General features: G+C 36.3%; 2 protein-coding genes across 2 annotated transcripts; both read left to right on the forward strand.

The window, feature by feature from the left end:
- Positions 1-17,646: 17,646 nt before the first annotated feature.
- Positions 17,647-22,710, forward strand: LOC126377349 (UDP-glucosyltransferase 2-like). The gene is made up of 4 exons (XM_050025066.1): positions 17,647-18,522; positions 19,751-19,973; positions 20,777-20,996; positions 22,032-22,710. Exons 1-4 carry the CDS (start codon positions 17,677-17,679, stop codon positions 22,309-22,311), a joined length of 1,569 nt encoding a protein of 522 aa, XP_049881023.1. The 5' UTR covers positions 17,647-17,676; the 3' UTR covers positions 22,312-22,710.
- A 141-nt stretch (positions 22,711-22,851) lies between these two features.
- On the forward strand, positions 22,852-26,871 carry LOC126377356 (UDP-glucosyltransferase 2-like). The gene is made up of 4 exons (XM_050025077.1): positions 22,852-24,684; positions 24,902-25,124; positions 25,714-25,933; positions 26,201-26,871. Exons 1-4 carry the CDS (start codon positions 23,863-23,865, stop codon positions 26,469-26,471), a joined length of 1,536 nt encoding a protein of 511 aa, XP_049881034.1. The 5' UTR covers positions 22,852-23,862; the 3' UTR covers positions 26,472-26,871.
- The last annotated feature ends 787 nt before the right edge of the window (positions 26,872-27,658 follow it).

Consider the following 27,658-nt stretch of genomic DNA (forward strand, 5'->3'; position numbering starts at 1 on the left):
TTATTTTTTCGGACAATAAGTCACCTTATAAAAAAAAAATAAGGTTGATATTCCGTAAAATGATAATAACAATTATGTATCCATCGTTTTTGGTGAAACCACGCTTATTTGCATTTAGATAAGCGACGAAGTCAGCGTTTTTGTTTTTTTTTTTATTCTAAAATTAATTACTAAATGTCTTAGATAGACATTACAAAATGAATACAGGAGGGGTTTCGTACCCGCAGTCTAGACTTCAGACTTTCCGTTAACAATTTAATGAATAATTGAATAATATTTAACTGTAAAGTTTTGATTTCTGTTAACGCACTTTAGACTGCTTACCGAATCAAACCAATTTCTCAATCGGTGTTGTTCTAGCTAGAGCCCTACCAGAATCCATATCCTCGGCCTCCAACCAGTACTGATACCGCTGCTGCCCGGCATCAGGGCAACCTCCTCAATCTTTATTTTATTGGCGGCGAGGAAAAGCTGATAGCGCTGAATTATTCTTTATTCTACGGTTTAGGTTAACTAAACCTCAGCAAGTAAATAGATATAGCAAACCTTCCTTTTGGCTTCGCGCCAAACAGTTCGACACACATATTGACAAACGAGGGAACACATCACTCCACAGATCCAGTGAGCCCAAACCGATTTATTTGTTGTTTCCAGACACTGTTACGAGAATATTAGACTTATTGCCGGCTCTATAACAATCGAGGTTTCTATATTCGGTTAAATTAGTTATTGGTTATTGGGTTACTTTTCTTCGCGGTTTTATTTTCTTCGCAACGCTTGACTCTCACTGTAAGATCGCAGGTTCGAGTCTAACATGGGTGTAACAGTTTCACTAATCACTAGAACCTATATTTCTAAAGTTTAAATAAAAACTACTTACTTAAATGAAAACCTTAAACTACATACCTTAATAATAAAACTTATAAAAACATACGCAAATAAATAAAGTCTTTTTCCAATACATGCATTATTTATTTATTTACGTAGATTTTTTATGATCCATAAATGATAATCACGTGATCAGCGGTTAAGGCAAACGTCGTGAGGTGTGTTTCGGGGGTATGTGGCCTAACTTATATTAGGCTGGTTTTCCGTCCGCGGGTTGGAAGGTCCGACAGGCAGTCGTTTCTGTATAAAACCGGACCTGTCAAATACTCAGGTTAGGTAAGCGGACCCTGTGACACCGGAATAATGCTAATGAGATGATTGATTACTTTTCTTCGCCTTGCTCAGTTTGCTTCCACACTGAACTGTTGCAAAAAAAAACATAGGATTGTCGCAAAAACCGATAAGTATATATAATTTGTCACTTCTAATAGGGTAAGTCGCGGATAGTTGACCTTAGTTCTTGGTCCTTCGGTTGTTAGCAACAAATTCGTTGCGCAAACAGTGAGGAACGCTTTTTACAACTGTTTACATGTTGTGACATTGCAAAGTTATCTCGTTATACGAAATGTAAATAGTGCCAAATGTAAAAAAAAATATTTCCAGGTTTTACAAGATTGACAACTAAAAGCTAGGAGTCAAGAGTAGTGATATAGAGGTAGGTATCTTGGAGGCCTTTTCATCAAACTCTACGAGTATTGCCAACAGCATCACATCTTAGGCTGTTGTGGATGGGGCATGAACTAAAATATGTTTTTTTTATCAATATTAGACAGTCTTGATCGATGGGTCTGGCAAACCAAACTTTGTCAAAAGCTAACTTCTATATAAATCAATAAAAATAAGATTTGTGCTCGGTTAATGGCAATAGGCTCGCCCGCTATTATATATGGGGTTTAAACGTTGCAAAGAGTACCTTTTTTTGGTCGGGATTTTATTTTAAATTTTATGTTTATAATTCAAACGCACAAAATCGAATTCTGTGGTTTAGAGCCCGGGCCGGAATTCGAACCAGAACCACGCGTTCTCCAAACACGGCTATCACGTTTACACTTTGAAACCATGTCACATTAACTTTTTTGATAAATTAAACCGTAAGTCTCATTAAATGTCAAATATGATAGTGCGACAGGGTTCTAAAGTGGGTACATGATATTGCTCATGACTGTACCTATCAATCAATCAATCATTTTTTTGCGGAAAATATTGGTATCATTGGGTATTGTTTACTATATACCTACCTCTTCATGGATAAAAGCATGATGCTATGTTCACGCTAATTTAAGAGCCACGCTCTTGTCGGTGTAGCATTCTCCATGCTACTTTTTAGGGAAAAATAGGGCAGTAGTTTCCCTCTTACCTACTACCCCGCAGTACTCTGTCTGACGCGAATGTGATGGCTCCCAGAGAAGTCTATTCCAAAGCCGTAAAAGGACTCCTGTCCTCTGCCTCTGAATAGTACTGACAGTTACTGTTGCCCTCTGTCAGGTTCCAGATTACAGTCCCTGTAACTCGCCTCTTTCGTCCTGCATTGCCGATGGCTACCGATGGCTCTCATCCCCGCCTCTGCAACCGTTGAGGTCTTCCCTATGCTATGATGCTTCGTTATGTTAAATAATTTTGAAAATTAGCTAACATAAGTTCTAATGGAGTACAAGCCTCCCCTCAATGAACCGGAAGGTACAACATAAATATACCATGATAATTTATTAATAATCAAGCCAGAAACAAGCCTTTTCAAAGAAAGCTGATGAAAGTATTTCCCTTACCTCTTTCTTAGCTGTTCAATGCCCGGAAAAGTCGAACATTGTAACGACTCTCTAAGAATATTATTGAGACAAATCTGTTGCGATCAACGCCTTTTGTTTGGTAGGGTTACCAGACTTCTGAATATTAAGTAAAATTTTATTCTGCAATAGTGCCACTGTCATAGGATGGGTGACCACAAAAAAAAAAGTTTTCATCTCGAGCTCCTCCGTGCTTCGGAAGGCACGTTAAGCCGTTGGTCCCGGCTGCATTAGCAGTCGTTAATAACCACCAATCCGCACTGGGCCCGCGTGGTGGTCTAAGGCCTGATCTCCTATCCATTCATAGGGAAGGCCCGTGCCCAAGCAGTGGGGACGTTAATGGGTTGGTGATGGGAGTTTTCACTGACACGGTTGGCTCGACCGTTATAGACGGCGATACGGCTCACCACCTATCACGTTGGTCTAACATAAAGCTCCATGAGGGGTACCTCTGGCTCCCCTAATTGTGATATACTCGTTAGCTTATTTTATATTATGATCTACTTATACTACGAGTACTATGCTGGACTGGGAGGGAAACAAAAACGTAATAAGCATTCAGCTAAACCACCGGAAAAACTAGTCATTTGTCCCGGGTTTCACGCGATTTGCTTAGTAGATAAAGATTTTGGGAAGAGTTTTTCCCCGGAACTATTTCTTACGTTTAGCTGTTAAATTTCTCGGGATTAACATAAAAATCAACATGGGCCATTTCTTGGACAATATATACTGATCATCTGTGGTCATACGATTCATCCGGTGGTTGAGTGGGCTTACGATTCGGAGGTCCTAGGTTTGATTCCTGGCAGGGACACATGTAACAAAAAATACTTTGTGAAACTGTCCTTGGTGTGGTCAAGACATTGTTGGGTGAAATCACTTCGAACCCGTGACACTTAACGTCATCGACCGTTGACGTCCATTGTCGTTGGCCTGTAAGCGCCCTAAGTTGTAAGTCACGTGTTAATGAGCAGGGTTGTCACATATTCAAATTACCCGCGACTTCGTTCACATGAAACCCTGCTATTAAAACTAAAGGTGTTTTAAACTTTTCCACCCCTTTTATCCCCTTAAGGGTCAAATTTTACAATATCATAATCATCTATGTCCTAAAAGGACAGAGGATAGGCTTGGCAGTTCAGAGGGAAAATGCTGGCAGCGTTTTGGGCGCTCAGCCTCAGTGTGGCGCGCTGGAAGAGTTTTCTATTTATAATAAGCTGGTGTTGTTTTTTTTACATTTTTTTATTTCTATCTCTTTGTATATTATATTATATTTGAATTAATTAACTACTTAAAGGGACACAGACATGTCCAATAGTGAAAAAACAAATATTCATTCTATCCCTGCGACGGTGTTTGCCAGAATTTTGTCGTTTCTTGGCGACTGGCCAATTAGGAAGACAATGTATGAGTCTTGATGGCGCGTTATGTTTCGTTCATTTTCCAAGGCTTTAGTTTCATGGCTATTTCTATAACATAAGTTTTCTAAAGTACATCTTACCCGGTACTGAACTTGCACCAATGAGTTATTAATTTATCTTAAGTGTAGTTTTCACAAACACACTGAGGTATTTTCCAGGCTACGTTGACCGAAAAACATTAAATGGAGTTATACAAATTTAGGAAAGAGAGGAAGGGGAAGACCAAGAAGATCTTACATGGAACAGATTAAAGATAAAGTTAACGTCGTGTCTTATAGGGAACTCAAGGAATTGGCCTTTGATAGACTGGAATGAAAAATGCTACACCGACAAGAGCGTGGCTCTTAAATTGATGATGATACAAATTTAACGTGATAATGGCCCCGATTCCTGCAGACATCTCTTAATTTTACTTTAAGTTATACCTGTCATTTTCTTATCCGCCGAAAAGGAAAGGGACGGATGATTGACAGCTCTTAATTTTAGGAAGAATGAGTAAATAAATGAATAACCCGGGCGAATTTTTAGACGGTTGTTTTAGATTTGTGCTTAAAATTGACGTGTGTTCCATAAATTTTATGCTTGTCGATTACCCGTCCCTTTCCTTTTCGGCGGATAAGAAAAAGACAGATATAACCTAAAATAAAATTAGATGGCATTTACAGGAATTAGCACCATTAAGAGACTTTCCAGACTTCGTTCCCAAAAAAAAATAGTTGCTGCTGTGTAGAGTTGCCTTTGTTTAACCTTCTAATTTCATGGATAATAGACATAATAAAAATAATAATAATAAAAAAAGTTTATTTAGGTAAAATCTACGACATGTCGCTTTTATCATTGTTTTTGGGTATAAATGATGGCCCTTGTTATTACACCCAGATGCAACACATCTTCCATCCATTATAATTCTGACCAAAATAAAGATAAACGATATAGGGTTGCAACATAATTCTATACCATATACTTAACTTGCTCCTTACTAATTTTGTAACTTCTAAATTGTTATTAAATGGTTTCTTGTGGAAATAAATTTTATTATTATTATTAATAATTAGGCCATATCTCGATATTATTGGTACCTACTACACACCATCAATTAGGATTGAAGATAATTATGTCAGGATTATAGATGTCAGTATTGCACTTGCAAACAATTTAATATCATACTGTTGTCATAAATTAATCCGGGATCATCCCTTATTTGATGTAACGTGATGTAGTACCATATAGACACAATTAACTGACAATATATAATTATACATTTTGATTATTATTATACAAATTTATGGACTCAATATGATTGATTTTAATTGTTTACTTTTTTAAATTATTATTATTTTAGTTATACACATTTCTGTTCATAATTAATTAATAGAATACGTAAATTTTGATTATTATTTTAAACTTACAATTATTTTTTAATATTATTTTGGTTGATTAGTTGTTTTAATTTATTATTGTTATAATTATGAATAATTATTTGCATGCTTATTTTGGTTTAACATTAAGTTACTATTTTATTATTATAATTAAAACACATAATAACGGGTTCTTACCGCGTTTAAATGGGGATATGAGACTCCCGATATTTCGACACTGTTGCAAGTGCCATGATCATGGGATGACTGATTAGTTTAGTTAGTTTTAATTATGATAATAACCGCGTAAACTTAAAACAATGTATTTTATTATTTTAAGAACCAATGATACCAATATTTTCCGCAAATAAATGATTGATTGATTGATAGGTACATTCATGAGAAATATCATGTACCCACTTTAGAACCGTGTCGCACTATCATATTTGACATTTAATGAGACTTACGGTTTAATTTGTCAAAAAAGTTAATGTGACATGGTTTCAAAGTGTAAACGTGATAGCCGTGTTTGGAGAACGCGTGGTTGTGGTTCAAATTCCGGCCCGGGCTCTTAACCACATAATTCGATTTTGTGCGTTTGAATTATAAACATTAAATTAAAAATTAAAAATAAAATCCCGACCAAAATAGTACTCAATTATCATGACAAAAGGTTAAAAATACTAAACTTTATAAAAAGCAAAAAATAACTTATCCCACATATGCTTGCAAACAAACTGAGCGTGTAACGTTCCTATCACACTTAACAAACGACCTGATGACCTTGAAGATCTGAACCGATTTCCACCAAACATAGCTAAGAACACTCTCGTCTGATATACCTTTCAAACAAAAACAAACCGCATCAAAATCGCATCATCCGTTTGGGAGCTACGATGCCACAGACAGACACATACACATTTACACTTATACACTTATAACACCCCGTCGTTTTTGCGTCTGAGGTTAAAAACGAGATCATAGATAATTGATATCACGTGATTTCCAGAATTTGTGCCCGGTTAATGGCAATAGGCTCGCCCCCGAAGAGTGTGTGTACTATTACCTCCTCTGCCTACCCCTTCGGGAATACAGGCGTGATGCGGAGTTATTTTACGCTTGTCATCATCATCATCAGCGCATTAACGTCCCCACTGCTGGGGCACGGGCCTTCCGTATGGATGGGTAGGGAGATCGGGCCTTAAACCATCACGCGGGCCCAGTGCGGATTGATGGTTATTAACGACTGCTAATGCAGCCGGGACCAACGGCCTTCCGAAACACGGAGGAGCTCGAGATGAAAACTTTATTTTTTGTGGTCACCCATCCAATGACCGGCCTTTGCGAAAGTTGCTTTACTTCAACAATCGCAGACCGAGCGCGTTAACCGCTGTGCCACCGAGCTCCTCAATTTTTTTTTATAATCATTTATTTATTCGCAATAAAAAATGGTATTACAGTTTGCAGATGGTCAGCATTTAACATTTGGTCTACATTTTTAGTTATTTAAATTATAATATGCAAATAATTAAATATAATAAAATAGATAATTTAAAGGTCAATAATTAGGTACATTAATAATGAAATAATAATATAATGATTTACAATGTCATTATCCAAATTACACATCACATAAAAACAAACAACACACAAAACAGAGAAAAAAAAATAGAAAAGAAAAACAATGAAACGAAACATTCAACGTTTCATTCGATCGTTATAATAATCGATATTAGGCCTTTATCAGTGGGTTCTTCGTGATTGTCTAATGGATTTTACGTCACCGACTACCACGATGGGACCAGTTTATAGTTGTCACTGTTTGAATAGGCTTTCGAAAAAAAAGGGTTGCCTCACCTAATCCTGGGGCAGTTTTTGTATAAGGCAATTATTTGTTTCATTTTTTTGGTGAAATTTACGTCATCGGATACCACTTAGAGACCTGAATCTAGCACGGAATAGAAAAAACAGTAAATAGGAAACAGGAAGTTAAATTTAGAGGGTTTTTTTTTGAAGTGACTTATTGTAGATTTGCCGCAGATGGCATTAACTACTTGGCCAGACAAATGGGGAGCGCTGAAGGCTCTCACCCGGTACAACGTTTAAGACAACAGGCCTGAGGGTGCCCAGTTGGGCGCGAACGTCGGCTCAGGGCGTCGTCTGAGAGGAAAAATATTTGAAAGAATTAATCGACCCTAGCGGGTCGATAGCGATAAGCGCTGAATGAGGGAAATCGTCGACCACGCCGGCGGGGTCGGTATCGGGGAGGGAAATCGTCGACCACGCCGGCGGGGTCGGTATCGGGGATAAATTCAGAGGTTCGTGCAAGCCTTTGTATGAAAAATTTAACATACAGCCAGTGACATGTATCTACATAGAGAAAATTTGTTTATTTGTAAAAAAAAGACTAGGAAAAACTTGGACTGTTTCAGTAAAAAGAAGAACTAATTTAACTCTAACGGGCTCCGTGGTCCATTGGTTGAGCGTTGGGCTCACGATCCGGAGGTCCTGGGTTCGATTCCCGGTGGGGACATATCACAAAAAATACTTTGTGGTATCTAGTTTGGTTAGGACATTGCAGGCTGATCACCTGATTGTCCGAAAGTAAGACGATCCGTGCTTCGGAAAGCACGTTAAACCGTTGGTCCCGGTTACTACTTACTGATGTAAGTACGTAGTCGTTATATGAGTCATGTCAGGGGCCTTTGGCGGCTCAATAGTAACCACCAGGGTTGATGAGGTTGGTAATTCACCTCACAACCCACACGATAGAAGAAGAATGTATTATTCTGTCAGATGTTCTACGCAAAAAGTATGATGAAAATGTTAAATGTGATCTTTTTAAATCCCCAGATTGCGTACAACAATGTCTACACAAAAAGTCAGATAGAAGACATTAGTAGGTGCGCGCACGCCTCGTTTTTCATCCGGATATTGGTTGAGTTTGGGTAACTAGGGTAATACTGACCTTCCATCCCATAGGGTAAGGCCACTATGATAGCGGTTAACCTGGATATTTGAGGCCCAATAAACTTACTCATGTTATAATATATATAATAAAATAATAATGGCTAAAATTAAATACAGACATAAAATTATATAATTTATTATAATACAATTACAAATTAAATATTAATAATTACAATTATAAATTAACAATTCAGGACCTTACGTGTCTAATCGTCAAACATTACATTACATTACACTCGCCGCAAGTTAGATTAAATCAAATCATTTATTCGCATAGGATTCATGGTTTTGTAAACAGTTGATAGGTTTTATGTTCCAAGTATCACATGATCCGCTAGATAAAAGCATGCACAAATTTAGGAGGTAAGTAATATAAATCTACCTACTAACTTAACTAACCTAAGATAAATGTAATAAAAAAAAATAAAGAAAACAATCTTACAATAATTAACAAAAATAAATATCTCCTCAAAACTCTCTAAACATTATTAATATAGCCTGCATATTGCATTATTAGCTTGCCTGTACCATCTGTTTTCTTTGTATGTTTCTTGTGTCTGTTTTATTGTGTACAAATAAATAAATAAATAAATAAAATTAAACTTCAATACTTTCTTGTTTTTCTTATTAAATTGGATTAGTATTTTATTAACCCACCTGCATTCGAACTAACTTAAGGTTTTTGTTTTCTTTTTCCATGTTAGCTATTATTTTTGTGTACCGTTGTAGCCGCTTTTCTTATTTTATTTTGTTCAGCTATCCATTCAATATTTAGTTAATTTAATGAATAATTAGTCTGTAAGTTCTCCAAATAATATAAAATAAAAATAAAATAAATAATTCATACTGGCTTCCGCCGCGTTTGTCTGCGTGGACTTCAGTTTTCGCGCGCGGCTTTATTCATCAACTTTTAAACCCCTTAAAGATAAAAACTTTTTTAATCCTACTACTAGCCCTGCAGACATCTCATAATTTGATTTAAAGTTATATCAGTAGTTTTCTTATCCACCTAAAATGAAAGGAACGGAGGATTGACAACAGTTAATTTTAAAATGAATGAATGAACAATCCGGGCGAATAAAATAGGCAGCTCGCTGATTTGCAACCCATTTGTGAGTACTGTCAACATAATTCGGTCGGGTTATTGACACAATATAAAATTTTGGAAAGGATTTTTAAATTTCTGCCTTCCTTTTATAAATTTTATGCCTTTCGATTACCCGTTCCTTTCCTTTTCGGCGGATAAGAAAAAGATAGGTTTAACTTAAAATAAAATTTTATGGTGTACTGAAATCAGCACCATTGTTACCTTATTCACCATGTTTGGAGCAAATAAACACTTCTCTATTCTATTCTATCCTATATTTTATTCCATAGATCTAAAACTATCTCCATACGACATCGAAATTAGTCTCTTCTGTAAAAACCGGGCTTTATAAATAGTACCCCTTTGGACAATAGGTGTGATTATAAATGAGCTGGTGATAATACAAATATATTTAAAAAACAAGTTTTACACACATGGACGAAAGATACAGATCAATCTGGCGGCCATATTGCTAAGCAGCAATTTCTTCCAAACAACACTCAACAGTCACCACAACACCACAACAAAAGTTTAACAACAACAACAGCAGTTTTAGTGTTAATCAACAGTGTTTTTGATAACAGTCAAAAATCTCGCTAGCACAAGAGCTCTACGCTTAAAGGCTGGGCCGCATCCCTCGGTTCTTTTTTTATCAAATAGCCGTCATCCATATTTATTTCAATCTATCCAAAAGGCCTGCATGTAGATACCACCATCGCTGGAAACATTTTATTTGCAAATCCCAATTTATTTTATTTTTTTCATGGTGTAAACAGAGCATCGGTGGTGTTAGAGCGAATGAAAAGAACGAAACACGCACCGCTGCTTATCTTTCCGGGAATCGTTTCCGGGAATTGGGAATCTTATGAAAATCAATAGAGGTATTGGGAACATTATATATTTTTTTTATCGTTATAGCGATAAGGCTGCCATTTGCCATGTACCTAGTTAAATGGCTTTTGTAACTATTTTTTTTTAGTTCAAAATAAATTTTAATTTGGATATCTTATTGTATTTAAAAGACATTTCTCTTTTCGTATTTTTATTATTTGCATTTTATTTTTACTTTACTGAATATTTTATGAAATCGACGCTATTATCTAATGTGTTTATAAGATCGGAAGTAATTTTAGTAGTAAGTGTAACTACGTTTATTTTTCTGTGTGAATTTACGCCCTGTGATATGAAATTGTACCCTACTGTGTTTTTGTTCTAAACTTGGTCCTTAGTTACATACAAAGTTACAACATACTAAAGTAGAAATCATTTGAAATTCGAACGTCTCTATGTACTGCGGGGAGGGTCCTTCTTAACTTTACTTCTGTGCGAAAACAAACCTTGTAATCAATTTTATTTAGGTATACTTCGTTATTTACCTAGGCACCTTTGCCAAACATTTAAGCAGTTGCTCGTTCCGACAGAAACGATTGTTTTAGGTTACAGTTACTACTATTTTGACCATTATCACCCCACAATAATTTTGTACCTAGTTAAATGGCTTTTGTAACTATTTTTTTTAGTTCAAAATAAATTTTAATTTGGAAATGACAATCAAATTGGGAGCGAATGAAAAGAAAAAAAACTAGTTCCGCGGTTTATCTTTCCGGGAATGTTATGAAATTCAAAAGAGGTATTAGGAACATAGTATATTATACACGTGTTAGTGACATCGTAACGAAAAGGGGATGAGAGACGATTCAAAACTTTATTGTAGTTATCAAGTGGAATTTTCCGGAACTGAAAATAAATAAATACAACACAAAAAAAACATGGATTTTCTAACAGGAAGTTCCACTTGATATCAACTCAGAATCATGGCCCGAATCATCCCCCTCAATATTTGTTACGCTGTCACTAACACCCATATGAACTTGTATGGCTTCTTGTACGTGCTTGTATAGGGTGTAAGTGACATCGTAACGAATACTGAGGGAGATGATTCAGTTAATTATTCTGAGTTAATATCAAGTGGAATTTTCTATCACAAAAGTATAAAATTTAAAATTATTAAAAAAAAACAAAACTGATACATGAACGGAATATTCCATTGATGTTCGCTGCAGCGCGCGTTGATTGCTTATTCGCCACAATGCGCAAAAGATGCACGTCTCTGGTGCGCAGGATACGGGCTAGTTCCAGCAGCATCCTAGCGATGTTGGCTAGCAGATTGGACTGTGCTATTGCTGGGGGTGTGGCAAGGCGGTGAGTCGCGGCTCAACTCTCCCGTATTTAATTTAATTTCCTTAATCTACTAACCTAGTATGTAAGTTTTGTTATTAACAAATTATGAGTCCTAGTAACTTGAAAAAAGAATTTAATAATAATAATAATTGCAAAATTTACTGATTTGACTAGTTGAAAACTACCCTTAATTCTCAACATATCGTTTGTTATGACTCGAAGTCATCATCATCATCAATTGAAGATCCACGCTCTTGTCGGTCCAGCATTTCCATGCTACTTTTTTAGGGAAAAATAGGGCAATGGTTTACCTCTTACCTTCCCCTCCGCAATACTCTGTCTGACGCAAGTCGGATGGCGCCCAGAGTAGTCTATTACAAAGCCATACTAGGACTCATGTCCTCCGCCTCTGAATACACTCGAAGAAACTCGAAGTATCAAACAAGAAATCGAGAGTAAACTTTAATAGCAACAAAACTCCTCTCTATTTACCCCTGAAACGAAAACGCCGTGATTATTCAGTTACACGGAAATACTTAAACAGTACTTCTAATAATGCAAATACGATTGTCAAAAACTTTGTTAATTAAAGAAGTTTGAACGCTCTCTTCACTTTAATATTATTCAAGTTCGCATGAAAATGCGAATAAAACCTAAAGAGACAGGTTCAGAAGAGATGGAAGGTGGCTGAATTGTGAAACAGTGTGTTTTTAAACTTAAACGTATAAAATGAAGTCTCATTATAAACTATTTACTCATACTTGTATAGCGCGCTTACTTAGCGCTTCCCATGGTATAAGAAAACCAGGTATGCTCAATCCTACAATCCGCCATTGCTAGCCCTATGACGTAAGTGTTACCATTGATTTGGTATCTCCAACATTCCAAGGAAGTAAACTTTATTATTGAAAATTAAGTGAATTTCTGACTAATATTATTTAATTACTACTTATTACTTGTCACATGTATATAAAACTTTAAAACTGTAAGTAAATCTTTAACTAAACGTTGACAATTTCCTTGCAAAGTAAATTAAAATCATTGGTCATGGGTAATTTATTTTAACGAAATGGCAACGCAGGGTCGGTTGACGTCAGCTGGGCTAACCTTGAAATGTTAGCTGTCACTTTTGAGCATACCTGCTTTTGTTATATCATCGACACACTTCAAAACTTGAATTGAATTGAATTCTTATACCATGGCGCTGCCAACCTCTTTCTTGTATTCCTTGTGACGTACGCTATCCGAAATCAAATATACCTGTGTCAATGTTCTCGCCACTTAGCGGGAACTAAAAACGCAACCTACTTGGTTATTCTGGGAATCGCGTGAAATGCACAATGGGGCGTGACGCGACTGAGAAGGGAAGAGGTGCTACTAGTACTCTGATAGGCTTTTAGTGACGCACGGAGTGGAATCTTAATTCAGTAGAGGTACAACTCACGAAGGCGGCTCTGTTTTTAGCTACGGAAGAAACTGTAGTTCAGTCGTCATGGCTACCGGCAGAGAGATTAATGATAGTAACATTACAAAACACTTTATCGCACACACAATACAAAAAATACAAAAGAGAAATAGAATGCGGCCTTACTGCCAGGTAGCAACTCTTCCAGACGATCTGCTTACTTGTCACTATTGGGTTTATCATATAAGGGGCCTCTACGTGTTGGCTTCGGCCCCACGCACGCCTTCCAAAAGTCCGGGCCTCCATAGGCCCGAGATAAGGAAACGACATACAAATAATAATAATAAAAAAGTTTATTCAGGTAAAACCTACGACACACATATACATTTATAACATTAAAATATACACACTAAAAAATAAAAATACAATAAATAAATAATAAATATATACATTAATATTACCTCAAAGTGGAGTGTATGGTGAGAGTGTTTGGCTTTTTGCGAAAAGATTTATTCATGATTTTACTGTTTTGGTTTTTTTATATTATTATTTTTGTGTGATAGTATACTTTTTAATTTAGAAATTGTAATTTCTTTTAGTGTTTTTCATGTTATTTATAGTGTTATTTTTCTTTTTGTTTCTTTTTTTCATTCAATGTTTATTTTTGTTGTATTAGTTTTTATATTGTTTTCTCGTCATACAGCGCATTGGGTCATACTGTAATGTTGTATGTACCTTAATAAATGAAAAATAATAAATAAATAAATATTTAGTTGGAAAACATAAAGGTATACGGGTATCATATCTATCTTAGGACTTTGTAACAGCAGTGGCTATAATTTGTCTGTCATTACTTACGGGTCTGCTTACTCATCAGGGATTAGGAGCGCGAGCGTGAGGCTTAGTGGTTTTCAAAAGTAGAGGGTTCGAATTTTGGTTCAGTCACTGTTAAACAGACATAATCTTGGCCGTGCCGGTGGCGCAGACGTGCACGGCACGGGGTGCGCCCACAACGCATGCACTCACTCTGCTTAACCCTTTGCTTGCGCGCTCCCCATTTGTCCGGCCAAGTAGTTAATGCCATCTGCGGCAAATCTACAATAAGTCAAAAAAAATTTCTTGCTCAATACCCAGAAGTGGATATATTTTTTACTAGTTTTAAATATATTTTTATTGAATGTTGTACTGTATTTTTAAGTTACCTGTAATTGTCTAATTGTAATTGTGTTTTGTCTAATATTGTCTTTCGTTTTGGTGTATAACTGTCAGTGCAATAAATGTGTGTACTTAAATAAATAAATGTAACCCACATTCAAACTCATAAAATCGAATTCTATAAAAATAACAAACAGAAAAAATAACATCTCACAATAAATCTAAAATCATCCCGAAAAATCCAACTACGTATATAAAACTTTTGGCGTCACAATTGGAGCCTGAAAATGGACAAAGGGACTTTTATCTCCGTTCGATTCTTTCCAAATTTCCTCTTAAGAAAGAAATTATAGATGACAATCTCAGTTGTAATCCCTTCTGGTGTGAAAAGTGTAACAGGGACTCAAGAGTCATCAATAACTCGAAGGTCTCTTAGGTTGTACGAGCGTTGTCTTCGATCTAAGAATAAAAAAGGGGGGGGGGGGGAAGCGCTTTTAGTCCGGACGGACTTACCCTCACCATAAAGGTCCCTTTTACCCGACTTCACTTTGACGGCCTCCTTCGTCCAGTGCTTGAGCGTTGTGCTCACGAACCGGAGGCTCCGGGTTCCAAACCCAGTGGGGACATACACAAAAATCACTTTGTGATCCCTAGTTTGGCTAGGACATTAGGTAGTGCTTACTGATGTAAGTATGTAGTCGTTACATGAGCCACGTTAGGGGCCTTTGGCGGCTTAGTAATAACCGTGACATCAGGGTTGATGAGGTTGGTATTCCACCTCAAAACTCACATGATAAGAAGAAAACCCGACTTCAAAAACAGAAGAAGGTTCTCAATTCGTCGGGATCCTTCTTTACGCTAAAAGCATCTTACATCCTTGGACTTGGAATATTTTTTTTACATACAGTACTTTCTCGCTGCGACAGAGATCGTCTGTCTCTTTCTGTGCTGTACTGTGAGAGAGTGAAGGGTGACGCATGTCGAGGCGAGAAAGAGTCGCGCGCTTACGGTGCTAAACCCGCTGTGCTTCTATTATTTTAATGCACCTCAATTATCATCGCACCGAATACAAACGAATGCTAATTTCCATGTTCATCAATTATTCGATTTATATCAGAATTTGAAATCAGAACTAATTATTGTATTGTTGTTATGTCCACGCGGTAAAACAGACCGGCTATGAAGTTGGTACTCCACTAGTTCAATATTTCGGCACATATTTTTTTCAAACTGCAACATTATAGCAGATCGGGAGCCGTGTAAGACCAAATGGTAGAACGCTTGCCTCTCACTTTGAGATCGCAGGTTCAAATCCCAGCACAGGCGTCAAACAATGTATGTCAAATTTGTTTTCGAATTCATGTTTGGATCAGAAATGATTTTCACGTGTTCAGCGGTGAAAAAAAAACAACGTGACGAAACCCATATTTCCGAGTAATGCATTTTCGGAAGTATATGAGCTCCGGACCAATGGCTTAGCGTGCCTTCCGTAGCACGGAATCATCTTACTGTTTCAGACAATCAGGTGATTCAAGCCTGTAATATCAAACAAAGGACAGTCTCACAAAGTGATTTCGCCTCGACAATGTCCCCATCGGCGGTGATTTGATATTTGCGCAAATAAAAATAGTGCTCTGTGCAAACAAATATGTGATAGATATAGCATACTAAATGAAATGTTTGAATATGGCCCTTCAAACCCCGTGGAATAAACTAAATCATGGAAATATCGAAGCCAATTACCGAGTAAAGCAACTGTCACTAACATTCGGCAGGCTCCGGCAAAGTGAGAAGGGTCCGGATTGAAACAATGCGCGGATTAATCGACTTTGTACTTATGCAGCCACATAACTGATGGATGGAACTCCCGATTTATAAAGACTTCTCTTGACTCCCACTGTATGGCCAAGCGGTAAAACAGGATTAGGATAAACAGAGAGGGAAGACGTAAAATCAAGATCAGTAATATACATTTCTAACTATTTATAACTAGTTATAACACTACTCTTGCCTTCTGCAGCACTCTGTTTGACGTGTGTGGGATGGGGTCCAGAGAGAGAGAGAAACCACTGCTCTATTTGTCCCTAAAAAGAAGCATGAAGGGTGCTACACCGACAAGAGCGTGGTTAAATTAATGATGATGATAACGCTACCAGCGCTCTCCGTTTGAGAACAATGAGTAACGACGATTTCCCTTATTCAGCGCTTATCGCTATCGACCCACTAGGGTCGATTAATTCTTTCAAATATTTTTTCCTCTCAGACGACGCCCTAAGCCGAGGTTCACGCCCAACTAGGCACCCTCAGGCCTGTTGTCTTAAACGTTGTACCGGGTGAGAGCCTTCAGCGCTCCCCATTTGTCCGGTACCGGTCCTGCACCAATGAGTTATTAATTTATCTTAAGTGCAGTTTTTCACATACACACTTGGCTCGACCAATATAAACGGCGATACGGCTCACTTTTTGGTATAACAGCTCGGTCCTTGCTGAGCTGTTTTACTAAAAAGTTAGGACTTAGTTCATCTTTAATGGATGTGTTTCTGACAAGGCCAATTGGGATATAGTCGTGAGCTTATGTTATGATACTATTAAAAAAAGTGTTTGTTTCGTAATAATAAATTACTCGTTGTCACAGTGTTAAAATATACAGGTTTTGTTTTTAACGCCTGCGGGAATCTTCATATCAATTCATAGCTCGAGGTGTTATTGCTAAGACCGTACGATGATGCATATCGTATTTATAGAGTGACTCCCATTACGTTCATTTGTAGACGTCCAAAGCGCATTGGCCCATCTATACGGGTGCATTTTGCCAACAATAAATATTAAATAAATTTATATTCGATCTCTTCGGGGTATTTGGATAACGTTTAAGAAAATATAACAAATTGTATCTTTTTAAAAGTTTACCTTCGCCTTTCCTGTTTTTTAAAATCAGAACGGATTGTGCACATTGAATCTGGTCCTAACTGTTTGCGTCATTTCTAGTAACGGTGACTAAACATATTTTTGTTATTAACGCGTTAATGATAAATACATTTGAAACTTATACGTGCACGTTCTTTGCCATAGTGTGTCTGTGTTTATCGAAATAATAACACACGGAAGTCAGGAGTCGATAACTTGATACCTAATTTTCTTTTAACGTGTTAATATTAATACAATAATTAGTTCGACCTGTTAGTTCGACAACAAATATACCGTTTAAAATCATGTTCTAAACTGGTTTTAAAAATGTTTTTCTTACAAACAAGTAGCAAATAAAATACACGAGTTTTTGTTTACGAGTCATTATGATTCTACATTTTTAATCACATGCGTGCGACCTTGTTACAATGACTATTAGTTTCTTATCGTATAGATAGATAGCACTATGTATAAAATGACTATGAATATTTGTTGTCAACTAGTTATAATATTATCGTTAATGAAACCATTGGAAAAGATGTTGGTTTCTTTGTTAACGTTGTGTGTTGTGGTATTAGCGATACGTATTGACGCGGCAAGGATATTAACAGTGATTCCTAGTCCCTCAATTAGTCATCAAGTTGTCTTCCGTCCATTGACCCTGGAGCTGGTCAAACGTGGACATGAAGTGGTCGTTATCACAACAGATCCTATGTTCCCCAAAGGAAAAGCTCCAGCAAATCTCACAGAGATAGACGTTCGCAATGTATCATACTCGATTATTCGAGACAGTCTTCTAAAAACGATGTCCCAAATGAGTCCAAATGACGTCGTTGGTCAAACAGAACAAGGCATGCGTACGATCAATACAGTGTTTGAACAGCAATTGCAGACAAGTGAAGTGAAGGAAATTATACGCGGTAAACAACATTTTGACTTGATTTTTGTTGAAGCGTTCGTGCGACAAGCTTTAGCGTTTTCTCATGTTTACAAAGCACCAGTAATTTTACTTAGTTCATTTGGTGCTATGCCTGGTACATATGAGGCTCTTGGGGTACCAACACATCCACTGCTTTATCCTACGCCATTCCATCGCAGATTGCATAATTTGACATTCTGGGAGAAAATCAACGAGTTATACACGCATTTTAGATTACTAAGACTAATGAAGGCAAATGAAGAAAAAGAACACGAAATGCTAAGGAAATATTTTGGAGAAGATTTACCTTCAATAAACGAATTGCTGAATAATGTGGATATGTATTTTGTGAATGTACATCCTATATTTGAAGGCAATTTCCCCGTACCACCAAGCGTGGTTCACATTGGAGGTATACATCAGAAACCACAAACAGAATTACCAGAGGTATGTGTTTTATGGAATATGGTATGCTTACTCTATTTTATAACAATAATTTGGATGTTTAAATTTTTTTTTCTGTATCATTGTCCCCGATTCCTGTAGACACCTCCTAATTTTATTTTAAGTTATACCCGTCATTTTCTTATCGGCCGAAAAGGAAAGGGACAGATGATTGTCAACAAGTTAATTTTAAAACGAATGTATAACCCGGGCGAATAAAATAGGCATATCGCTGGTATGTAATCCGTTTGACGTGCTGTCTACTTAACTCTGTCGGGTTATTGGCTCATGTAAAATTTTTAGTCGGTTGTTTTAGATATCTGCTTAAAATTGACGTGTATTCCATAAATTTCATGCCTGTCAATTACCCGTCCCTTTCTTTTTCAACGGATAAGAAAATGACAGGTATAACTTAAAATAAAATTAGATGGCGTCTACAGGAATTAGCACCAATGTGTCTATAATTTTGATGCTAAAAAAGATTAAAATTATTATCAGACGTTGGTCAAAAGGCAGAATTTGTATTCAAAAAAATCATTGTGAAAAAAGTTTTGCATCAATAACTCATTTAATTCTCGGCAGCCTCGATCCTGCAATACTCGGCAGCCTCGATCCTGCAACAGAATGTTGTTAGTAGGCCCTGTTCACATACCCCTGAACCCCCCCCCCCCCTGCCCCCCCTACCCCTGGGCCCTGTGTAGATTTCTATGGGCAGTCTTTTACGGTGTAATCTGTGCGACTGTGGAATTCTTTACCTCCCGCCATCAGAGTAGCTAATTCTCTTCAGAGTTTTAAAAATCTGTTACGTGCTCATTACGAGTCGTTGTGTGGATATTAATATAACGTATTTTATCCTTTAGTAGTTATAGGAAACTATTGTCATATCTACATGTAATGTCATATTTAATTATAATATTATACGTCTGATTTAAATGGGTATATGTATATATGTAATTATATTTATATATTTCTATTTTATTTTTATTTATTTATTTTACTTTTATTTGTTTTTTTTTATTTATAGTATTTATTATTTTATACTAGATGTTGCACTGTCCCGCACCAAATTGTAATAATGTTTCCTATCCACTGGTTGCCTGGAAGAAATTGCTGCTTAGCAATAAGACCGCCAGATTGTACTGTATCTATCATCATCTGTGTTAATTTGTTTTGTATATTGTGTGCAATAAAGTATATTTGATTTGATTGATTTGATTTAATTGTTCTCAAGGATCTAAAATCTTACCTGGATTCATCTAAGCACGGAGTCATCTACATCAGCTTCGGTTCAAACGTCGACCCAGCAAATCTACCTCCAGAAACGATACAGATGTTCATCAGAGTGCTCTCTAAACTTCCCTACGACGTTCTGTGGAAGTGGAATACGGATGAACTGCCTGGAAGGACTCCTAACATCAGAATTAGCAAATGGTTCCCACAATCTGATTTACTCAGTAAGTAAATGCAGGCACACATACACACACACAATATAAAAATATGCAAATGGTTCCCGCAAACTTTACTTAATAAGTCATAATACCGTAATAATATTTTTTAAGACAATATTAAAACAATTAAAACACATAATAACGGGTTCTTACCGCGTTTAAATATCGGGAGTCTCATATACCCATTTAAACGCGGTAAGAACGCGTTATTATGTGTTTTAATTACAATACAATACAAAAACTCTTTATTGCACTCTTTATTGCTCTCTTTATTGTTGGTTATGATAATAACCGCGTAAACTTAAAACAATGTATAATATTAAAACAAATCGTCTCAAGCATTTGTTTCCGCTAATAGATTTACTAAGTATTATTGAACGACATCACAAAAAATGTGCTGTAAAAATGAAGAAAAACAGCTGAAGAAATTTTATAACCCTTTTTCGGTCATAGAATAACAAATAATAGTATGTAGTAATATAGCATGTGATAAGGTCCTGTCCAAAGTATAGGGACTTAAAATTGTGCCTTTTCTAATAGGAGATAAAGCAAGATTCTTTCAAATAGTTAATCAAGCAAATGTCATTATAAATATGCTTTTACGTCCATTTACCAATATCATGCAGATCTAGCTATATTGTCATAACTAAAAACAAATTAATATTTCCAAAAAGTAAGCATTAGACAAGGATTGTCGACCATAAACTTTTGATACAATGTCCTTTGAAGAATAAAATTATTATGAACAGTATAAAGTGACAGATGATCAACCTATCGCCCAAAACAATAAAATGAATTATGTTTTTCAGGACACCCAAAAATCAAACTCTTTATCACACAAGGGGGTCTACAATCAACTGATGAGGCTATAACAGCTGGTGTACCGCTGGTCGGTATGCCAGTGTTTGGAGATCAGCCGTATAATACTGAGAAATATGTCCTCTTGAAAATTGGTGTAAAATTACATGTAGAATCTGTTACCGAAGATGAGTTCCGAAATGCTATTAACACTGTCATTGGCGATAAAAGGTAAGTTAATTTTACATGTTATGCTTATATAAGGCAAGTCATCAAAAGAATTGTTGTTCGAAGATAAAACAAAACACGATGGACGATAATAATGTCAGCTTATCAATCTATTAACGACTATAACCGTGGAAAGTGGACTATATCATGAAAAACAATATTATGGAATAAGTACCTACTAAGGTATTTGTTTTATTCCTGAATTTATCAATGGACTGGCGTTTGATAAATTGTTTCTATCGCTTTCAAATTGATTTTGATGAGAACGTCTAGGGCCCTGTGCTGAGGTTTTTCTTGCAGCTTCTTTTCCCCGGCTATACAGGTTGTGAGAAGCTGCAGTAGTTTTAAGCGGATGAGACGTTCGTTATGTAAAAATTGACGATTCAAAGTGTAACTATGTTACCAACTGAATAAAGATATTTTTGAATTTGAATTTATAATAATAATGTTCTTCAATTCCGCAAGTGATGTTATCGATAATATTATCCACTAGAAGTCTAACAACATAAGCAATATTGCTGTTCATCATCATCACCAGCCCTTTAACGTCCCCACTGCTGGGGCACGGGCCTTCCCTGTGGATGGATAGGGAGATCGGGCCTTAAACCATCACGCGGGCCCAGCGCGGATTGATGGATATTAACGACTGCTAATGCAGCCGGGACCAACGGCTTAACGTGCCTTCCGAAGCACGGAAGAGCTCGAGATGAAAACTTTTTTTTTTGTGGTCACCCATCCTATGAACGGCCTTTGCGAAAGTTGCTTAACTTCAACAATTGCAGACCGAGCGCGTTTACCTGCGCCACCGAGCTCCTCAATATTGCTGTTAAAATGCCATAATTATCTGAAAAATAAAACACAATCATATCATCATTATTACTTAAAAGCCATTTGACTTTCTTGTCGGTGTAGAATTTCACATTATTGTCTACTCACACTTAATTATTTGCCTTCTCTAAGACTAAGAATACCAAGCAATATTATTCTGTAAGTATAACATTGATATATATATTGTAAAATCGAATATTTCGATTTCAGCTACAAAAAGAACATCCAGAATTTTAATTCTTTGATGCGTGACGAGCCACAGCAGCCGCTGGAGCGAGCAGTCTGGTGGACAGAGTACGTGCTACGTCACTCTGGTGCCAAACACCTTCGAGCACCCGCTGCCAACATATCCTGGGCTGAATACCTTCTGCTTGATTTCTTCTCAACTCTACTCTTGGGTCTTTGTGTCTTAGTGTCTATAGTGATTATAACTCTATACCAATTGTATAGCTTTTATACGAACTCTAGTGTTAAGTTAAAAACAAAGTAAATAATTATGTTTTTTTTTTTAATTAGGATTATGTGTGACTTTTTGTGTAAACTCTTTCACCCCGTGAGGGTTGAAATTCTAATAACCTCTCTTCTTGTGTTCTTGCCAACATTATCAAAAAGAAGCTTTGTATTTTTTTAACTATTTGTTCTGAGTGCTTTAAAGTTGACTTAGTTCTATAATGGATGTACTCATATTGGTGTGTCTTCAAATTAGTCGCGACTGTTACCTGGGACGACTAGGGCTGCAGCCACGTGGCGTTTATAACTTTTTCATTGCAGCAATGCAATTGCTTTGAAGGCGTCCTTACTTCTTTATCTGTGATAATTATTACCTACGTAAGTCGTGTTTATGTTTACTTAGTTAAAAAGAGAGAATAAACTGTTGATTCTTGTAAAACTCTTTATTGAACACATTATTACATAAATAATGGCAAAAAATAGATATAAAGCTGGACTTATCTATGAAAGATATATCTTTCAGTCGACCCCGAATGTTGTGAGAGGTCACTAAAAGTGGGAAGGCACAAAGTGTACAAATAAAAGAAACGTATATACATAAAAATAATAAATAAATAAACACGTGTAAATTTCGCGAACATCCTGTGATATTAGCGAAATCATAACGAATACCGAGAGAGATGATTAAGACCATAATTCTGAGTTGACATCAAGCGGAGTTTTCCGTCGCAAAAGTATAGAACTGAAACAAATTAAAAAAAAAATCAATTTTTCTGAAACTGAAATTCCACTTGATATCAACTCAGAATCACGGTCTAAATGATCCACTCAGTGTTCGTTATGGTGTCACCAACACCTATACACGTACTTACATATGGCTACCTGTATGTGCTTGTACGGGGGTGTAAGTGACATCGTAATGAATACTGAGAGGAATGATTCAGCTCATTATTCTGAGTTAATATCAAGTGGAGTTTTCCATCGCAAAAGTAAAGAATTAAAAATAATTTCGCGACGGAAAATTCCAATTGATATTAACTCAAAACCATGGTCTGGATCATCCCCCTTAGTATTCGTTACGATATCACTAACATCCTGTATTTTTAGGATATTTTATGTCATCAATAAATTCAATCGAGTATTTTATTCAATAATTTGTAATATCTTGTTGTTTATCCTTTACTAGACGGTAGCTAGTAAAATTGAGACGCATTTTAAGATGCGACGTGTCCGTTATAAGTTATCCCCACGCAAAACCATTTATTAACGTGGCAAATATGAAGTCATTGAAATAAATTATTATGTTGTTCGCCTTAGTCTATAGTATAATGTACTCGTCATTATCATGTTGCCTTAGAATATTTTATCTGTAAAGATATTTAAAAATTAAAAAATATATATTATAACAATAAATATAAAGGTTTATCATTATTTATGCTTAACCATACTGTAGCATGCTGATAGCAACAATTATTAACAATATCGTTCAAAGTGTCGATAACGCAGCGTTGATATTATCTAACTCGTATATATACTTAATAGTCTACCTGTGTTGATTATTACTCTGTGAGAAACAACAATAGTGAGAACGATGTTATTTTATTCGTTATTATTGTGTACTGTGATAGTGATAAAATGTGAAGCAGCGAGGATTTTAGCCGTGTTTCCTTGTCCCTCTATAAGTCATCAAGTTGTCTTTCGTCCGTTGACCCAAGAGCTGGCCAAACGTGGACATGAAGTGGTCGTCATAACAACAGACCCAGCATTCCCCAAAGGAGAATCTCCAGCAAACCTTACCGAAATAGATGTTCACGATTTAACTTACAATATGTGGGTGAAGAATTTCACTGAATTATCGAAAGGAAAACAGCAAGATGCCTATGACCAAATAGAAATTGCTATGGATATGCTGAACACTGTAATTGAGCAGCAGTTGCAGATGAGTGAAGTACAAAAAATTGTGCGTGGGGGACAACATTTCGACTTAGTTTTCGTTGAGTCCGTTGCAAGGCAAGCATTGGCTTTTACACATGTGTACAAAGCTCCTGTTATTTTGATCAGTTCTCTTGGCAATATAGTTAACATACAAAAAGCTCTAGGGATTCCAACACATCCACTGCTTTATCCGTCACCCATAAGTCATAGATTGTACAATTTGACATTCTGGGACAAATTGAGTGAATTATACAACTATTATAGATTTGAGAGATTTATGAATAATAACGTAGAAAAAGAAAATAGGATGCTGAGAAAATATTTTGGAGAAGATCTTCCTTCAATTGCTGATTTGCTAGCTGACGTTGATATGTTATTTTTGAATATACATCCGGTATATGAAGGCAATTTCCCCGTACCACCTGGTGTAGTGTACATATGGGGGATTCATCGGAAAGAACCGAAAGCATTGCCACAGGTTTGTTATTTATAACCAGAATCTGTTTTATGTTGCATCTTAAATAAGGTCATGACATAAAATTGGGCGAAGTTACGCCAAAGTTATATGAATTTGAGACCCTAGCTTTCAGAAAAGAATTGAACGAAAGTTAAATCATTTAAGGAAAAATAAAGCAGTATTATAGTGTTTGTCGAAATAATAGTTTCTTTCGTCTAAAAATAACAACTTATTTCAGGATTTAAAATCTTTACTGGATTCATCTGAGCACGGAGTGATCTACGTCAGTTTTGGCACGAACGTCGACCCAGCACAGCTACCCCCAGAAACGATACAGATGTTCATCAGAGTGCTCTCTAAACTTCCCTACGACGTTCTGTGGAAGTGGAATACGGATGAACTGCCTGGAAGGACTCCTAACATTAGAATTAGCAAATGGTTCCCACAATCTGATTTACTCAGTAAGTTACCTTCGCTTCTTCTACTCTCATCAAACTCTTGATACATGCTCGCTCGTTGATAGTACTCGTGATCTTGCTTGGTTTTGATCGTTATACATTTGACGGCGTCGCTTCGTGTACGCTTAGATTTTAGATTTGCTTTTCTGAATGAACCATTTATATTTAAATAGGTGTTGCTAAATTACTATGGGAAAACACCCGAAATAAAAGATTTTTATTTTTATTTTTTTTATTTTTTTTTTTAAATTATAGTAATTCTTGTTCACGTGCAAAAAAGTTGTGATAAGATAAAAGTAATGAAATTGTGATAACTAAGTCTGTGTGTCTAGAAATGTCGTCGCGTAATCCTGTGACAATAGATTAACGAGTTTTTATCTATTCAGAAGTGTAATATTGATTAGATTCATGAACTGCAAATTTCAAGTAATACACCTTTACGGATTCCATATCTTTCATTCATGGAATTAGGAGGGAGATTAACAAGAACCTTATTGCAATCACTTTTGACATCAAATCCTTAGAAGGATATATCCTGATGTTCATCTCCTTATCAGAAAATCAAATCTTAATTAAAAAAAAATATTTTCAGGACACCCAAAAATCAAACTCTTCATCACACAAGGGGGTCTACAATCAACCGATGAGGCTATAACAGCTGGTGTACCGCTGGTTGGTATACCGATGTTGGGAGATCAGTGGTACAATACTGAGAAGTACGTCCATTTCAATATTGGTGTCCAACTAAATGTTGGAACTGTTACTGAAGATGAGTTCAGGAATGCTATCAACACAGTCATTGAAGATGAAAGGTAAGTTAATTATTTAACATAATATAACCCAAAAGCAATGGTGTATAGTATACACCCACTCTTCGCCAGCTATGTTTAAATCTCATGGCGAGCCTTTAGCCATTTACCGGGCTAAAATCTTGGAAACAACGTCATATCATTTATCTACCTCTATGATCCAAACATGATTTCAAACTCATACAGTTAAATTCAGTGTTTAAGAGCATTTAGAGCGTGAGGCGGAATTAAAATTTAAAGGACTAAAAAAGGATCCTTTACTAATTTCAGCTATAGAAAAAACGTCAAGAAGTTGGATGAGTTGATGTCTGACCAGCCCGATGATCCACTAGAGCGTGCAGTGTGGTGGACAGAGTACGTTCTGCGTCATTCGGGCGCTAAACACCTGCGGGCACCCGCTGCCAACATCTCCTGGGCTGAATATCTTCTATTGGACTTTTTCTTGACTCTCTTCTTAGGCCTTTTTGTTTTAGTGTCTTTAGTTTTTACAGGTTTATATCAATTTTGTAGGAATTCTCATGTCAAGTTAAAAAAGAAATAAACAGCAGATTGTTCTTTTTAAACTAGGACTTACCGTATCCATGACTTAGTCCGCGTGCTATCTCATTAACTATCATACTTCTCTGTTATCAGTGCTGATAAAATTACCCGTTGTGATGACATCAAATTTTGCAAGTGCATAATTCTTAAACTTATCTATCTTATCATGTTACGTTTATGTTTCTGTTAGAGAAGATTCAGATAGGATCACATCACTAATTTAAGAGCTACGCTCTTGTCGGTGTAGCATTCTCAATGCTACTTTTTTTTAAATAAGGCAGTGGTTTCTCTTTTACCTCCCGCCCCGCAGTACTCTGTGACGCGAGTGGGATGGCGCCAAAAGTAGTCTATTACAAATTTGTACTACGATATACAATTTGTTAGTAAACACATCGACACGATATTAATTTTATTTATTTATTTATATCGTGGTGTGACATCGTAACGAAAACCTTGGGATGATTATTTAAACCATGATTTTAAGGTTATATCAAGAAGAATTTTCAGTTCTATACTTTTCCTTTGCAAAAGTATAGAACTGAATATAATTAAAAGAAACTAAAACGTTCATGCATTTTTCGATAGGAAATTTCACTTGCTATCAATTCAAAATCATGGTCTGAATCGGACGATTCAGACCTCAGTATTCGTTACACTAACACCCATAAACACTCGTATGGCTACCCGTACTTACTTGTAGGGAGTGTAAGTAATATCGTAACAAATACTGAAGGGGATGATTCAGCTCATTATTCTGAATTCAATCAAATGAAAAATTTCATCGCAAAAGTATAGAATTGAAAATCTAAATATATAAAAGGAGAAACAGACTGACTGACATATCAACGCACAGCCTTAACGGCTAAACGTAGGCAGTTGAAATTTGTAAGGGACGTAGCTTAGATACCATAGAGGTGCACTAAGAAAGAAATTCCCGAAATTCCCACGGGAACAGGAATTAGCGGGAAAATCCTTTTGTATGAAAAATCTAAACCACAAAAGTTAGACAATTGAAATTTGGCATGCAGGTACCTTAGTAAACTTAAAGCTAAGTTGCAACAGGATATTGCAAAATTCCCACGGGAACGGGAGTTAGCGGGAAAAAACATTTGTATGAAAAAATCTAAACCGCGTAAGATACAAGTAGATGTTTTCAATCTAGCATGCATGCATACCTTAGTAAATATA

The sequence above is a fragment of the Pectinophora gossypiella genome, chromosome 23 (genome assembly GCF_024362695.1).
Source record: "Pectinophora gossypiella chromosome 23, ilPecGoss1.1, whole genome shotgun sequence".
In the NCBI taxonomy this organism is placed as follows: domain Eukaryota; kingdom Metazoa; phylum Arthropoda; class Insecta; order Lepidoptera; family Gelechiidae; genus Pectinophora; species Pectinophora gossypiella.